This window comes from Podarcis muralis, chromosome 4 (assembly GCF_964188315.1).
Source record: "Podarcis muralis chromosome 4, rPodMur119.hap1.1, whole genome shotgun sequence".
NCBI classification, from domain to species: Eukaryota; Metazoa; Chordata; class Lepidosauria; order Squamata; family Lacertidae; genus Podarcis; species Podarcis muralis.
Genome location: NC_135658.1, coordinates 22,403,686 through 22,419,158, shown reverse-complemented (window position 1 = coordinate 22,419,158; position 15,473 = coordinate 22,403,686). Strand labels below are relative to the sequence as shown.

At 45.1% G+C, this 15,473-nt stretch overlaps 1 protein-coding gene across 2 annotated transcripts in view; it reads right to left on the bottom strand.

Annotated features, from left to right (window-relative positions):
- The window catches only part of AASDHPPT (aminoadipate-semialdehyde dehydrogenase-phosphopantetheinyl transferase), a 36,338-nt gene that overhangs the window by 4,695 nt on the left and 16,170 nt on the right, over nucleotides 1–15,473 (bottom strand). Inside the window, exons 3-6 of one of the 2 annotated variants that reach the window (XR_013392519.1) lie at nucleotides 5,854–5,975; nucleotides 2,830–2,991; nucleotides 2,303–2,503; nucleotides 433–510 (exon numbers count right to left, since the gene is read on the bottom strand). Coding sequence is in view for 1 of the 2 variants with exons in the window: in XM_077927038.1 (XP_077783164.1) it covers nucleotides 433–510; nucleotides 2,830–2,991; nucleotides 5,854–5,975 (362 nt within the window). In the remaining variant the exon portion in view is untranslated. Of the gene's footprint in view, nucleotides 1–432; nucleotides 511–2,302; nucleotides 2,504–2,829; nucleotides 2,992–5,853; nucleotides 5,976–15,473 lie in introns of those variants that run through there. The other variant, XM_077927038.1, reaches the window with a different exon arrangement.

Below are 15,473 nucleotides of genomic sequence, written 5' to 3'. Positions count from 1 at the left end.
GGCCTGGTCCATCAGGCTCTCATATTATTGTGAAGCTCCCCCTTCCACCCACCAAAATGAAGGGGGGCGGAAATGTTGCCGGCAAGTTCTTTACTAGCAGCAGCCAGCAGAGAGCCCCACCATGGAGTTTTCTGGTGGCAGAGCGGAGCAGGTCCAGGAACTGTTGGACTGAGCAGCAGATTGGGCTAGATGATCTCCAATATCATATCCCAAGTATTCTATTTTATTCTAGGATCTGAATACAGGTGGACGGTATTTTCTACTCTAGGTTTTTATTAACAGCTGCTTGGAGTTGTATTCCAGTCAGGAGTGCTATTGTGTATTTTAAAATTCAACAGCTATTTAGCATAGAGCCATCTCAAGGCAGAAGACACAATATCACAAAACTACTAACAATTCTGCTTGATATTGAAAATTACCCGAACATCTTACCGCAGAAGGCTTCTCTCCAAACTCTCCTGGTTTCCCCAGAGCAACTGCAACATGGTGACAATCATCTAGCCGTGTTTCCTAGATGGCAAAAAGGGAGAAAGTATACTGAATAACTGCCAACACCAATAGTAAGCAAATGTAGGAGAGTAAAAGATTAGATAGTATGGACAGGAAAAACTGCCTACATTTCCCCATTGTTGCTCCATGTTTCAGGAAGTCCGGTGAAGTGACAGCCTAGGTAAATTAACCTGTTGGCCTGTCAAAGGTGGATCTGCTCTAGAGCATATCTGCAGCAAGTAATATTAAGGAAGGGGTGTGGAATCTCCTGTCTAGGGGCAAAATCCACTCCACCAGGCCCCTCTGTCCACAGAAATGAGGATTTTGGTAGCTGCAAATTTGTCAAGCGGTGCTGAAAAAAGTCACAGCTGTTAATGCATTGTCTTCTACACAACCACAGAAGAGTAGCCTACCCGTTGGTTACCCTTTAACCCTCTTCCACCCCATCATTTGGATTGTCTTTTTCCCTATTTTAAAGGAAACAGAAAACAAAGAAAACAGCAATGGAGCCATTAGTTGTCAGTGCATGACCTACTGGGGGGTCCTAACTCATCAGCTGAAGACCAGTGCTTTGACAATTTCTACTCTGTTCGCTGTGGGTGGTAGAAAAAGAAGTCTCTTTTTTACCTACTATACTTGATCCCCCCCCCATTTCATACATTATCAAAGCAGAAACTGAGTTCCCTAAGTGAAGTTAAGAGGTTATTTCTCAGTGACTTAATATTAACATCATTTCCCATTTCAAAAAGCAAACACAGGAGTCTAAACGTTAGTTACTGCCACTACTGGCATGAGGTCTCCCCAGACTGCAGACGTTAAAAGCTTTACGGGTGCTCCAACTGGGTGCATTATAAGGTTGTGCGGCATTGCTAGAGGACAAAGCGGGTTTTTCCCTTCTTTTCTGCAAACACCAGCAAATTTCTTTATGAGAGTTCAACAAAGCAACAGCACAATCGCTCCTGAAAGCCATGGGCAAATTTGGCCATTACAGGGAAAACGTGAGTGTAGTTTTGATTGCTCCTAGAGACACAGCACAAATACCAAGCAGGGGGAAGAGGAGTGGCTTTGGTGGGCGGAGAGGGTGGCACCAAAAAATCTCCCTGAGGGAGGAATTTCTACCTCGATGCCGCCCTCTGCCCTTAAAATCAATCAGGCACAACCAATGGTCTCCCCCAGGCCAATGGATTTTCGAGGGGACCCAGAAACACTGTCCACACAACTGACTGTCAGGAGTTCAGCCTACACTCGAGTAGGACTCTGGCAGAGACACATGCCCGACTGGCATGTTCCCTCCCCTCCTGGTCGATCGTTCGGGAGCTTCATAAGCTTTCTTTAGCCCATACATCATAGCGACCGATGCCAACCGACATTGGCACACTTAGGGATCTGCAGAGTCTGCGCAGTTCGCATGACAGACCTCAGTAACTCAGCATTTTGGCTAATCTACTTTATTTACATATAAACACACACGGAGCACTGCAACATGGCTCCCTCTCTCTCTAGCATCAGACAGCAAAGAGAGTACTGTGTCCAGTTCTGGGCACCACAGTTCAAGAAGGACACTGACAAACTGGAACGTGTCCAGAGGAGGGCAACCAAAATGGTCAAAGGTCTGGAAACGATGCCTTATGAGGAACGGCTAAGGGAGCTGGGCATGTTTAGCCTGGAGAAGAGGAGGTTAAGGGGTGATATGATAGCCATGTTCAAATATATAAAAGGATATCATATAGAGGAGGGAGAAAGGTTGTTTTCTGCTGCTCCAGAGAAGTGGACACGGAGCAATGGATCCAAACTACAAGAAAGAAGATTCCACCTAAACATTAGGAAGAACTTCCTGACAGTAAGAGCTGTTTGACAGTGGAATTTGCTGCCAAGGAGTGTGGTGGAGTCTCCTTCTTTGGAGGTCTTTAAGCAGAGGCTTGTCAACCGTATGTCAGGAGTGCTCTGATGGTGTTTCCTGCTTGGCAGGGGGTTGGACTCGATGGCCCTTGTGGTCTATTCCAACTCTATGATTCTATGAAAGAACAAAGGACAACAGTCGCACTTCACAGAACACAGTAACACAAACATCCTGTCTCCATCACTTCCCACTCTGTGGAGTCAAAACATATACAGTCATGTGAAAGACAAGAATCCCATGACTGCAGTCATAGATCAGGAATTCCAACACCGACTAGGCAAGCTCCTTTTCTTCTCCTACCCCTGCACCCTCACAAATCGAGATCCCAAGAAAGCAGGGGCTCACGAGTAGGCAATTTAAGCGTTACACCAACATCTTATGGTATTTCAAGACAGTATATAGTACGACTTTAGGGAGAAGTTTGTAGGTTGCAGCCTCACCTCAAAACTCCATTGCTTCTCTTCTTCTCCATCCAAGAGCATAACTGTGTCCTTATACGTTTTCCCCACTTCCAGTTGCAGTGGGGATACATTAAACTCAATCCTCTGAAGGTCAAAACCTATCCCAACACCAATGGCTTTTATAAAGCTCTCTTTTAGCGCCTAAAAGTAGAAAAAAATCAAAATGCAGGTGGTCAACCCGTGTATGGTTAAGAGCAGTATCCCATTCACTATATGTAGAGTGGCTTTCTGAATCTCCGTCTAATAGGAACCACAAGACTCAATACTGTGTGTCCCACATTTAAAATTCTTCCACACCTATACATGATTAAACCAAAGCCAAATCCCGGGTCTTTTTCTTCTGCCTGTTATGTATAGAGAATTTCCATGGTTATATCCTGCGAGTACAATTGGCAGGAGTAAGCATGGGACAACACAGAAGCCGCCTTGCAGATACCCGAGTTACAAAAATGCCCACTGCATTAATAAGAACTGGTCACGAAACCTGAAGGTTTTAGCTTATCATTCAATTAATTGATTATCTGTTTATTCTTCCTACAAGTAACTCAAAGTGGCTTATATATGGCTCTTAGGCAGTCTCCCACCATAGCACCTTGTGAAGCATCTTCCTTGTTTAGCTTTAGTGGAATTGTGCCATCAAGCCATTCTCTATGCTTAATTAATGATTTAACTGATCAACTGTTATTCTTATTTATTAACTGCCCCTCACTATAAGGGTGCAAGGGCATGTGTTGCAACGTTAAAGCATAACATTAAGAACTGTTTAAAACAATTTGCAATCGTGAAAATAAAGTGGGTTCTAAAAATATTCACTTCTACTGTCAAAAGGAAAGGTAGAGGTGAGGATTCAGCAATAGCCAGAAACTGTATAACGAAGGTGCCAATCACACCTCTGTAGGGAGGAAGTTCCACAGCTTAGGAGCCACCACAGAGAAGGCCCTCTCCTGGGCCACATCTCTGAGTGCGGAAAAGCTACCAAGAGTGTCACCTCTGCCAATATCAGTATTCAAGAGGGTTTGTAGCGAAGGAGGTGATTGTTCACATATTTCGAGCCAGAGTTGTTTAGGGCTTTAAACACCAATTTAAACCTCAAATTGAAAGCACTGCCTCTCCCCATATAAACTGTCCCAGACTCTGCATTCACATTCATAAGTCTGAGGCCCTTCTTCGTGTGCCTGCTTCATGAGAGGTCTGGAGGGTGGCAACACGAGAACAGGCCTTTTCTGCAGTGGCTCCCCGTTTGTGGAATGGTCTCCCCAGGGAGGTTCGCCGGGTGCCTTGATTTTTATATATATATATATATATATATATATATATATATATATATATATATAAAATATTGTGTGTGTGTGTTAGTCACCAGGTGAAAACGTTCTTCTTCAACCAAACAAGATTAATATTTTACTGCCTTTTAAATGTGTCAGTGGGAAGGGGTGTGTGTGTGTTACTGTTTTGTTGTCTTGTTCTACTTATTTACTTGTTTTCATCCTGTATTTTATTCTGTGAACCGCCCTGACATTTTTTGATGGGCAGCGGTATATAAACCCAATAAATAAATAATAATAAGTAATAAATAAAACAGGGGTTATATGACATCGAAATGGAACCCCAGCCAGTGACCTCAATATGTGTGCCTTTTTTGGGACAAGAAATTGCAAGGTGACTTGGAACAGGGTTGGGGAATCCACCTGCCCGTCAATTGTTTGGCAGGGAAGAGATGAGAGAGGAAATGCTTCAGTGTTGTACAAAGCAAATAATTGAAGAATTATTCCTGTCTACAGGAAGAAATGGTGGTTCTGTAATAACATTAAGAGAGACTGTATCCATTCATGGTGAGAGTGTGCAAGGGCGAAGCAATATTGGAGGAAGGTGCTAATATATTATGGAGATAATAACTGAATATTTTCTATTATGTCTCCCAAACTATGTGAATTCCCCCCCCCCCCCCAAGAATTGCAAATAAATCTAGAACTCAAAATACTGTATAATTTAACTTGGACAAGGATTGTGAATGCTAAAATGTTCAAGAAAAATGTAAGCTGGGTTTGGAAAAGAAGTAATTAGAAAAATAGGGGAAGAAATGTCAATTATTACATTAACAATCATGTTAAAGAAGTGGAGGGATACAGAGGAAAATGGGAAGACTGGAAATTAGCAGAGAAAGGAGGACTAACGGAAGATGGAGGGAATTCATATTCTCTTATTTAATATTTAATGTAATAATGAGAATTTCAAAAGAGCAGATTAATGAATTATAAAATATTTAATATTTACTGACAATTTAATAAGTGGGTATTTGTATGAATAATGTTTGTGTCTTCATATATGATATATATGTGTTATGCCCATTATTGTGAAAAATATTGTATGAAACTAATGTAGTTGATGAAGAAATTTAATAAAGTTAATTTAAAAAAATTTAAAAAGGAATACATATGAAAACACACATTTTATCACAAAATAGTATTTTAGCTTGGTGAACACATTTCTAAATGTATTTCATCCTAAAATACTACTTTCGATGCACTTTGGTACATTTTTTAAAGTTGAGACCTGTAATTTAAAATTAGGAGGTGTGTGAAATCTGAGAGATAAATGTAATCCATAGATGTGTTGGAAGTAGTGAAAAATATGTCACCCCACTAATTAAATATATTTTAGGAGATGGTACATAAAGACTGATTGTTAACGATAGCAGCAAATATTGAAATGATGTATGAAATATGATTATAGTGCATTATAGTATTTAAGATTTGTATTGTGCATTCTATGTTATATATTAACATTATGGCATTTTGTACATTTGATACATTTAAACACAATTGTTTTACAAAACGCAGGCCAAACAAAACCCTCCTCCGATTCTTCTTTGTAGGCTTTCAAAGCAAATATATATAAACGATTCAATAAAAGTTATTCAAAACAAAGCCACTCAAATATTTGAAGAGGGGCTGGGTCGACTGGATTACGGATAAATGGTTAAAAATAAAAATGGCCAGTTACCCAGTGCCTATGAAACATATCCAACTGAAGCCATTCGCTGTTCATGGACTTGATTGCTCTCCACTCTTCCTCTGTAAACTGCCGCTTCATAATTCGAAAGAACTCCGGAATTGAACCACTCCCTGCAATTAGAAAGCAAAATGAATGGGGGGGGGGGGAAAGATTGTTGGGGACTTTGGGGATTATTCTGAACCAGACCATTGGTTCATTTAGCTCAGTACAGTGGCACCTCGGGTTAAGAACTTACCGTATTTTTCGCACCATAGGACGCACTTTTTCCCTCCTAAAAAGCAAGGGAAAATGTGTGTGCGTCCTATGGAGCGAATGCAGGCTTTCGCTGAAGCCTGGAGAGTGAGAGGGGTCGGTGTGCACCGACCCCTCTCGCTCTCCAAGCTTCAGGAAGCTATCCGCTAGCCGCGGCTAGCGGAGCGCTGCATTAATCCCGAAGCTTGGGGCGCGCGGAGCTCAGCGCGCCCCAAGCTTCTGGGTGCCGGCAAGGTCTCGCTAGCCCTGGGAGAGCCCCGCGACGTTGCGTGGCTCTCCCAGGGCTAGCGAAGCGCCGCGCTAATCCCGAAGCTTGGGGCGCGCGGAGCTCAGCGCGCCCCAAGCTTCTGGGTGCCGGCAAGGTCTCGCTAGCCCTGGGAGAGCCCCGCAATGTTGCGTGGCTCTCCCAGGGCTAGCGAAGCGCCGCGCTAATCCCGAAGCTTGGGGCGCGCGGAGCTCAGCGCGCCCCAAGCTTCTGGGTGCCGGCAAGGTCTCGCTAGCCCTGGGAGAGCCCCGCGACGTTGCGTGGCTCTCCCAGGGCTAGCGAAGCGCCGCGCTAATCCCGAAGCTTGGGGTGCGCGGAGCTCAGCGCGCCCCAAGCTTCTGGGTGCCGGCAAGGTCTCGCTAGCCCTGGGAGAGCCCCGCGACGTGGCGTGGCTCTTCCAGGGCTAGCGAAGCGCCGCGCTAATCCCGAAGCTTGGGGCTTCGGGATTAGCGCTCCGCTAGCCGTGTCTAGGCTGCGGATAGCAGCCTGCTTCCCGGAGCGCCGGGCGCCCTGAAAGCAGAGCTCCAGGCGCTTCGGGAACACATCCGCAGCGTGGGGAGGCTTGCAGGAGTTCCCCACAGGGCTCCCCATGCTGCGGATAGCAGCCTGCTGCCTGGCAGGTGGGGCGCCCTGAAGCAGAGCGCCCCTCGCGCCAGGCAGACATCCGCAGAGTGGGGAGGCTTGCAGGAGTTCCCCACAGGGCTCCCCACGCTGCGGATAGCAGCCTGCTGCCTGGCGGGTGGGGCGCCCTGAAGCAGAGCACCCCTCACGCCAGGCATACACCCGCAGAGTGGGGAGCCTTGCAGGAGTTCCCCACAGGGCTCCCCACGCTGCGGATAGCAGCCTGCTGCCTGGCGGGTGGGGCGCCCTGAAGCAGAGCGCCCCTTGCGCCAGGCATACACCCGCAGAGTGGGGAGCCTTGCAGGAGTTCCCCACAGGGCTCCCCACGCTGCGGATAGCAGCCTGCTGCCTGGCGGGTGGGGCGCCCTGAAGCAGAGCGCCCCTCGCGCCAGGCATACACCCGCAGAGTGGGGAGCCTTGCAGGAGTTCCCCACAGGGCTCCCCACGCTGCGGATAGCAGCCTGCTGCCTGGCGGGTGGGGCGCCCTGAAGCAGAGCACTCCTCGCGCCAGGCATACACCCGCAGAGTGGGGAGGCTTGCAGGAGTTTTTTCCTTTATTTCCCCCCCAAAATTTTTTTCCTTTATTTCCCCCCCAAAAAACTAGGTGCGTCCTATGGTCCGGTGCGTCCAATCGTGCGAAAAATACGGTAATTCATTCTGGAGGCCCGTTCTTAACCTGAAACTGTTCTTAATCTGAAGCACCACTTTAGCTAATGGTGCGTCCCGCTGCCGCTGTGCAATTCCTGTTCTCATCCTGAAGCAAAGTTCTTAACCCGAGGTAATATTTCTGGCTTAGCGGAGTCTGTAATCTGAAGCGTATGTAACCTGAAGCGTCTGTAAACCGAGGTACCACTGTACTGTCTACACAGAGTGGCAGTAGCTCTCCAGGATTGTCGAAAGGTAAACTGTCCCAGCCCTGTCTAGAGATGGTGGAGATCTGGAACAAATTTATATGATGTTTGAAAGACAACTGCAACATCATTAGCAGGCTTATCTGAAGATTTGCAAGATGAAATTGCTACCTATTCAGGCTGAGTAATATAATATTTTAGGTAATGATATAACAAGGATAGGAAACAAAGTGAAATGTAAAGTTTAATTTTGTAAACCAGACAGGAGGGAATGAAGTTGTTAGGCTCAGTTGAGCCAAAGAGATAAAATAAGAGGGTACGATGTTACATAATGTGATCATATGTAAAACCAATAAAAATAATATATATATATATATATAAAGAGATGGTGGAGATGGAACCTTCTGTGCTCTGTCCCTCTCTGGCAGCTCATTGTGTTTCCACGGAGATTGAGGAGAAAAAGACAATTTAAGCCAACCGTGGCTGCACAAATGCTGCTAGATTTCGAATCCCAACAGCCCCCCAGCCAGCAAAGCCAACCACCAAAGATGATAGGAGTTGTAATCAAGGAGTAGGCAACCTAAGTCCCAGGGGCCGGATGCGGCCCAATCGCCTTCTCAATCCGGCCCGTGGAAGGTCAGCATGTTTTTACATGAGTAGAATGTGTCCTTTTATTTAAAATGCATCTCTGGGTTATTTGTGCGGCCTGCCTGGTTTTTTTACATGAGTAGAATGTGTGCTTTCATTTGAAATGCATCTCTGGCTTATTTCTGGGGCATGGGAATTCGTTCATCCCCCCCCCCAAAAAAATATAGTCCGAACCCCCACATAGTCTGAGGGACGGTGGACCGGCCCACAGCTGAAAAAGGTTGCTGACCCCTTGTTGTAATCCAATAACATCTGAAAGTTCACAGGTTTCTGACCCTTGAAAATTCAGGAGTTGCAAATTCAGGCAAGGGCAACATCAAACATACTGAAGGAATGGGGCAATTCAGAGTATTACACGTATGGTGAATGGCACGTTAATCTGGAGAGCCAAGGTCAGTGAGGATGGAATTTTCTCTTCCTTCTGGGAATTATGGATATACAGTTAGAAAAGGACTATGGAACTTTGTTACAATATATGATTACGGCTGTGAGACTTTTATATGCACAAAGATGGAAGGGTTCATTATTAGCAACAAAGGAAGAACGGCTGTTAAAACGAATGAACTTAGCAGAGACGGCAAAATTGACACGTTCAATTAGAGAAAAGTCATTGTTAACGTTTGTTAAAGATTGGAAACCTCTCGTGGAGTTTTTGCATGAAAAAGAAAAAAGGAATAATGATATTTGGATTAGATGATTGAAGATGTTTGTTTGCAGAAAGTGGCTTTGTTGGGTGTTATATTGGATTGGACAAAGCAAATATCGTTTAGATATAGAGGACAAATGATTTTAAGTTCTTTATTTTCGGAATTTTATTTTTCTATCTTTCTCTTTTAACCTCTTTTCTACTCTTTTTTCTTTATCTTTTTCTACTCCTTTGTCCCCTCTTTTTATGTTTTTTTTTAATGGAATTTAGATCAAAGTCTTAGTTCAGATAAAAATGGGAAAAGAGATTTGATATTAACCTTTGTATTTTTCTCTAGAAAGCCTAATAAAACTTATTGTTTTAAAAAGGGATTGTGAGAATGGTTTTTTAAAAAGTAATGAATTTCTGGTGCAACCTATCTAGATCAGTGAGGGGGTTTAACCCTTTGCCTGGTGTTGTGGTCTAATTCTGTGAATGGTGCTTTGAAATGTTTAGCTCTGAAATGTTGCACTATAATACAATGTACACATTTTCAACTGACCCTCATTTATATTTCCAGCAGGATTTTTTAACCTTAAGTGCTGCATTCAAACACACTTGGATATGCCTGTTTCAAGTGGGACAGGAAGAGAGACAAAAGTATTTTAAAGGCACAAATTGATATATAATGCTTTTTCATCCAAGTTGAGACACTTTTAACTGAGAGCTGCAAATGGCGGGCGGGGGACGACGACTACAACAAAGGCAACTTCTTGGAAGGGCTGCAGTGAATGTATGAGCGGCGGCTTTTAAAAAAAGCATTTAAGAAGCCTTGATCTCAACTAAAAAGCACTTTCCGGACAAGGATAAATAAAAAGGCCAATAGCCATAAGGTCAAGTGATTTCCCACAAGATCACAAGATGACATACATTCAAAGGGGAATTTGTTGCTGATGACATTGTCTCCTTTCTTATCCCTAAAAGCCAAAAGATTTCAATAAGGTGTTTCTCTTTCACATAGAAGGCTAAGGCTTTCAGCAGTTCTTTTCCCCCTTCAGAAAATAAAATAGCAATTTGGAAGAGGGATGGCTGCCGATGATAATCCATCCTACTTCAACCAGCAAAATACGTTTCACATGTTCCAACTTTCAGTTTAAGGCTTGAGGGGAAAAGTCTTTTGATAAGCAGTTGTGGGACAAAATAAAGTCACAGGTGTGTACATACCACAGGGAACAAACCTCCTCTCAGCACACTTTCTGCTCTATTCAGTACAGTGCCGGATTTATGTATAAGCTAAACAAGCTATAGTTTAGGGCCCACTCTCTTGTCCGTCCCCCCCACTCGATGTACATTTCCAAAATAAAAGATTAAAAACAAATAAAATAAAACCTACATACAGCAACAATGTTTTATGTTGTATAGGCTCCTATTTGTTATGTGCAAACGGCTTTAGGTCCATAAATTACCATATAGCATACAATGGTACCTCGGGTTAAGAACTTAATTTGTTCTGGAGGTTCGTTCTTAACCTGAAACTGTTCTTAACCTGAGGTACCACTTTAGCTAATGGGGCCTCCCGCTGCCACGCGATTTCTGTTCTCATCCTGAAGTAAAGTTCTTAACCCGAGGTACTATTTCTGGGTTAATGGAGTCTGCAACCTGAAGCATCTGTAACCCGAGGTACCACTGTATATTCAGCACACACAAAAACAGCGGCAATTTGTTGACAAAGGACAGCTGGACATATAAAGGGCTCAATTACCTTCAGGGCCTCATCAAACCTAAATCCGGCCCTGATTCAGTATGTCAGTTTCTTCAAAATTAGACATGCCCTCTCCTGGACAGTGTGTATGGAGGTCCAGGGCTGCCCAGGCGAGAAGACCCCTTTTGGCCTCACTGATGTGGTCCAAAGGAAATCAGAACAATACATTTGGCACCAGCTTGGCTGTAGGAATTGCTGGGAGGGGAGGTATAAGGTGCCATCCAACTGCCTTAGGGATTCCACTCTGGATTTGTGTAGGGTTTAGCCTTTTCTTCTCCTGAAGATATCCCACAAGGCAGAAGAAGTTTAGGATCAGAGTTTTCCTCCTCCTAGATGGGCTACCTTCCCAGGTTGACAAGCCCCATCTGCCCCTCGCTTTCTTCTATAGCACATACAGAAACCATCTTATTGACCCACTATTGGTCTTGTCTGCTCAATCCACTGGAGAACCTTCACAGGTGCCAGAGGAGGACACAGAGACACCTTTGGGAACCACAATGGCAGCTCCTGGACTAGACAGCCTCCATGATTCTATGATAATATATGCAAACCATGATTATGATGGAACACATTTCTAGACCACACTTCCTCTTGGGTCGTAACCGCACAAACAAGTTCAGCCAGTAATAAAAACATTCAAAATCTGGATTTAGCTACACCATTTAGCATCCAGTGGTGCCTCGCAAGACGAAATTAATTCGTTCCGCAAGTTTATTCTTCTTGCGAGTTTTTCGTCTTGCGAAGCACGGTTTCCCATAGGAATGCATTGAAAATCAATTAATGCGTTCCTAGGGAAACCGCTTGCCAGGCTGGCGGTGCGGAGAAGGGCTTTTCTCCCCACCGCAAGCCTTCAGGACAGGTACGGGAACAGAGGGGAAGGCGTGCAGCGCTTTCCCTCTGTTCCCGGGGCTTGCGTGGGAGGAGGGTTTTTCCTCCCCACCGCCAACATTCAGAACAGCATTCTGAATGTTGGCGGTGGGAAGGAAAACCCTCCTCCCACCCCAAGTCTTCAGGAAAGCCATCCGAAGCCGGGTGGCGGGAGAAGGTGTCCCCGCCCCCCCGCCCGGCATCGGAGCTTCGTTCCGATGGCGGGCGGCGGGAGGAGGTGTCCCCGCCCCCCCGCCCGGCATCAGAGCTTCGTTCTGATGGCGGGCGGCGGGAGGAGGTGTCCCCGCCCCCCCGCCCGGCATCGGAGCTTCGTTCCGATGGCGGGTGGTGGGAGGAGGCGTCCCCGCCCCCCCCGCCCGGCATCGGAGCTTCGTTCCGATGGCGGGCGGCGGGAGAACGCTTCCCCGCCCCCCTGCCCAGCATCGGAGCTTCGTTCCGATGGCGGGCGGCGGGAGAACGCGTCCCCGCCCCCCCGCCCGGCATCGGAGCTTCGTTCTGATGGCGGGTGGCGGGAGGAGGTGTCCCCGCCCCCCCGCCCGGCATCGGAGCTTCGTTCCGATGGCGGGCGGCGGGAGAACGCGTCCCCGCCCCCCCGCCCGGCATCGGAGCTTCGTTCTGATGGCGGGTGGCGGGAGGAGGTGTCCCCGCCCCCCCCGCCCGGCATCGGAGCTTCGTTCCGATGGCGGGCGGCGGGAGAACGCGTTCCCGCCCCCCCGCCCGGCATCGGAGCTTCGTTCCGATGGCGGGCGGCGGGAGGAGGTCCGAGGACAGTGGGGAAGACACGCTGCGCTTCCCCGCTGTCCCGGAGATTTCCCTATGGGCTTTCGTCTTGCGAAGCAAGCCCATAGGGAAAATCGTCTTGCGAAGCAACTCGCAAACGGAAAACCCTTTCGTCTAGCGGGTTTTCCGTCTTGCGAGGCGTTCGTCTTGCGGGGTACCACTGTCTTCATCATCATCATATGATGATGTCAGGCTTCAGGGAATCGGCTCCTCGCCTTCCTTTGGCAGTAGATAAGCAGAACAAAGAGAAAGGAGTCTCTTACCAGTTAGAAATTTTAATGATCACAGCAAGAGAACAAAGAATCCATTCCTAGGAATGAAGGTGCTCCCAATTAAGGGTTCCACCCACTTCCCCCATAGTCTTGTGACCTGATCTCACAACCACTGTGCTTTCTGTGCTGCCACCTTATCTGCTCTTCTTGACCTTGGGCTGAGCGGATGAACGCTTTCAAGCGACAGTGTGTCTGTTAACTCTCTCCCAGTTCTCCTCCTCCTAGCTGTTCCCCATCCAGTACTTCCCAGCTTCTGCCTTCTGAACTATGTCCCTCTGCAAACCACTGTTCCAAATCTATACTGTCCTCCTGCTCCTGGGAAGATTCAGGATCCTGATTAGGAGCAGGGGGAGGTTTCCACCATTCCTCCTCAGTGCAGCCCTCCTCAGCACAGTCCCTGACAGATGATAATGGCAGTATATAGCAAGAGATGTTTTGCAGAGCAGCAAAGTAAAGTAAAACAAAATTACTGTAAAAATCAGTTATTTCATTTCATAAATGTAAAAGAAAAATGTTGGAAGCAGTTGCTGTGAAAATCTAATTTTAGGAAGTATTCAGAAAGAATTTGTTTTGGGTCCAGTACTTCTACAACAGAACTTTTGTGCTCTCTTGTCGTCTAGGTAAAGTGTTTGAAGTAAAATGTGTGGAATGAGGTGGACAGAGAAGCAAACAGGAAAGCCGGAATCTTTAGAAATAGACCAGAGAATTCTCAAGGCAATAGTACACTAAATTAAAACGAATCCATGCTTCCCAATGCATTGGGGTAGCTGGCAAAACTAAATAAAACTAAATAAGAGAAATGAAGATGGAGGCATAATATCAGTTTACTAGAGAAATCACCAAAAGACATATTATTAAGCAAGGCCTTGTAGATTTCTGGTTTTAGCTTACAAAGCTGAGCATACCGGGAAATTATTAGCAAGCTCATTATCTGGAAAAAAGACATCTCTCTCTTTTTAAAAAATAACAGCAATTACAATCCTACCAACTGCATTTAAAGAGATAGGAATTTAAAAAGATAACTTCAGAAGCAAACTTTTCCTTTGGAAGGCCAAGTTCTTACCATCTTGCCTTGTTAATGAATCTGATTAACTAAAGCTGACTCCTTTTGGAAGCAAAATGGTCATTCAAAGCTTTACTAACTAGAACTTCTTCAAAAACAAGTACAAAACAATCAATGATACAGCCAGATAATTCCATACAGCATATGCATATCCAAGCATAGGTTCTTCTTAAATATATATATAATGTAATTATGATCAGAGTAAAAATCAAATCTCTGTTTCTTCCATAGCTTGCATTAGCCTGCATCCAGTCTAAGTTTATGCAGCTCCTTGAGAGACTTCATTATCACATTCTTTTGTTCTCTGTGGCGTTCAGAGAGAGTCTAACAGGCAACTTCCTTCACAATGGAGATTTGCAATTGAATACCTTAATCACATGATCTAAGGTTAAACACTCACGTGTAAACCAGCAGAGAACAGCAACAGTTACTGGTCAATCCAACTAAAGCTCAGAGAAAGCTGTCTTCTAGCTTAGTATATACTAAAATGGAATTTTCCAATGTTAAACCCTTTCAGCAATAAACAACCATTCTCCTTTTCAGTGTGCACTTAAACAATTATACTTCACAGAGAACAAGACTAAATTTCTCTGCCATATTTATTTCCAGAGAAAGCAGTGTTTGAACAAAGGAAGATATCCCGAAAATGTGCTTCCTCAAAGCGAGGAATGTCCATTAGGGGCTATTTCAGTATTTCTCAAAGAGTGGCCTGAGACCCACCAGTGGGACTCAGCACCACAGCCTGCCCCTCTGCCCTGCCCCCTAGTGCCAATATTCTGAATTGCATTCTTTTATAGAGGCAACAGAGTGGGGGGAGGGAGGGCAACTTCCCAGGAATAATAAATGCTTTATTTTAATTTCAAATAAAACTTATAAAAAGCTAACACATTTATCTTTGGAGTGTTTTTTTAAAAAAACGAACATATTTATCTGTTATCCTGCAGGTTAGATGCAGACTTCTGGGTCACGAAAACCTAGGCATGAGGTACCTATTTATAAAACGGGATGAAGTGACAGAAAAAAATTCTTTTCAGCAACTGTGCTGCTAAATATCTCATTAGCAACATAAACGTAATTAATGTTTTATCTGTTATGAATAGATTAAAAAAGCTGTTGTGCAGCTCATACTCCTTATGTTCATAATTGAAAGCAACAATTTCTTATCTCCCCTCAAACAGAAAAGCAACAAACACTTTTTTTTCTTATGTGGGGTGGGGGAATAAGTCAAATATTATCACCATCCGGGGCACTAAATAAAGGCTTTAGATCTCTGAAATGGTGGAATCCTAGGCACGTGTACCTGGGAGCAAGACCCAGTGAAACAGCAGAACTTAACTTTCAAGTATTCATGCCCGGGATTTGTCTGGGAAGAGAATAATTGGCTGCTAGAATCTTCATGTCTAATTTCCTTCTGAATGAATCGTATCTGAACTTCGCTCCCTCTCTAGAGTGTTCATTTCAGGGAGCAGACAATCCAGCTTTGCGTCAGCAGTTGTAAAATTAGTTTTAACTTATTTTTAATTGATTTCCCCTGGCAAGGGATAGATGATAACTGTTAACTGACGGGGTAGGATAAGCCCT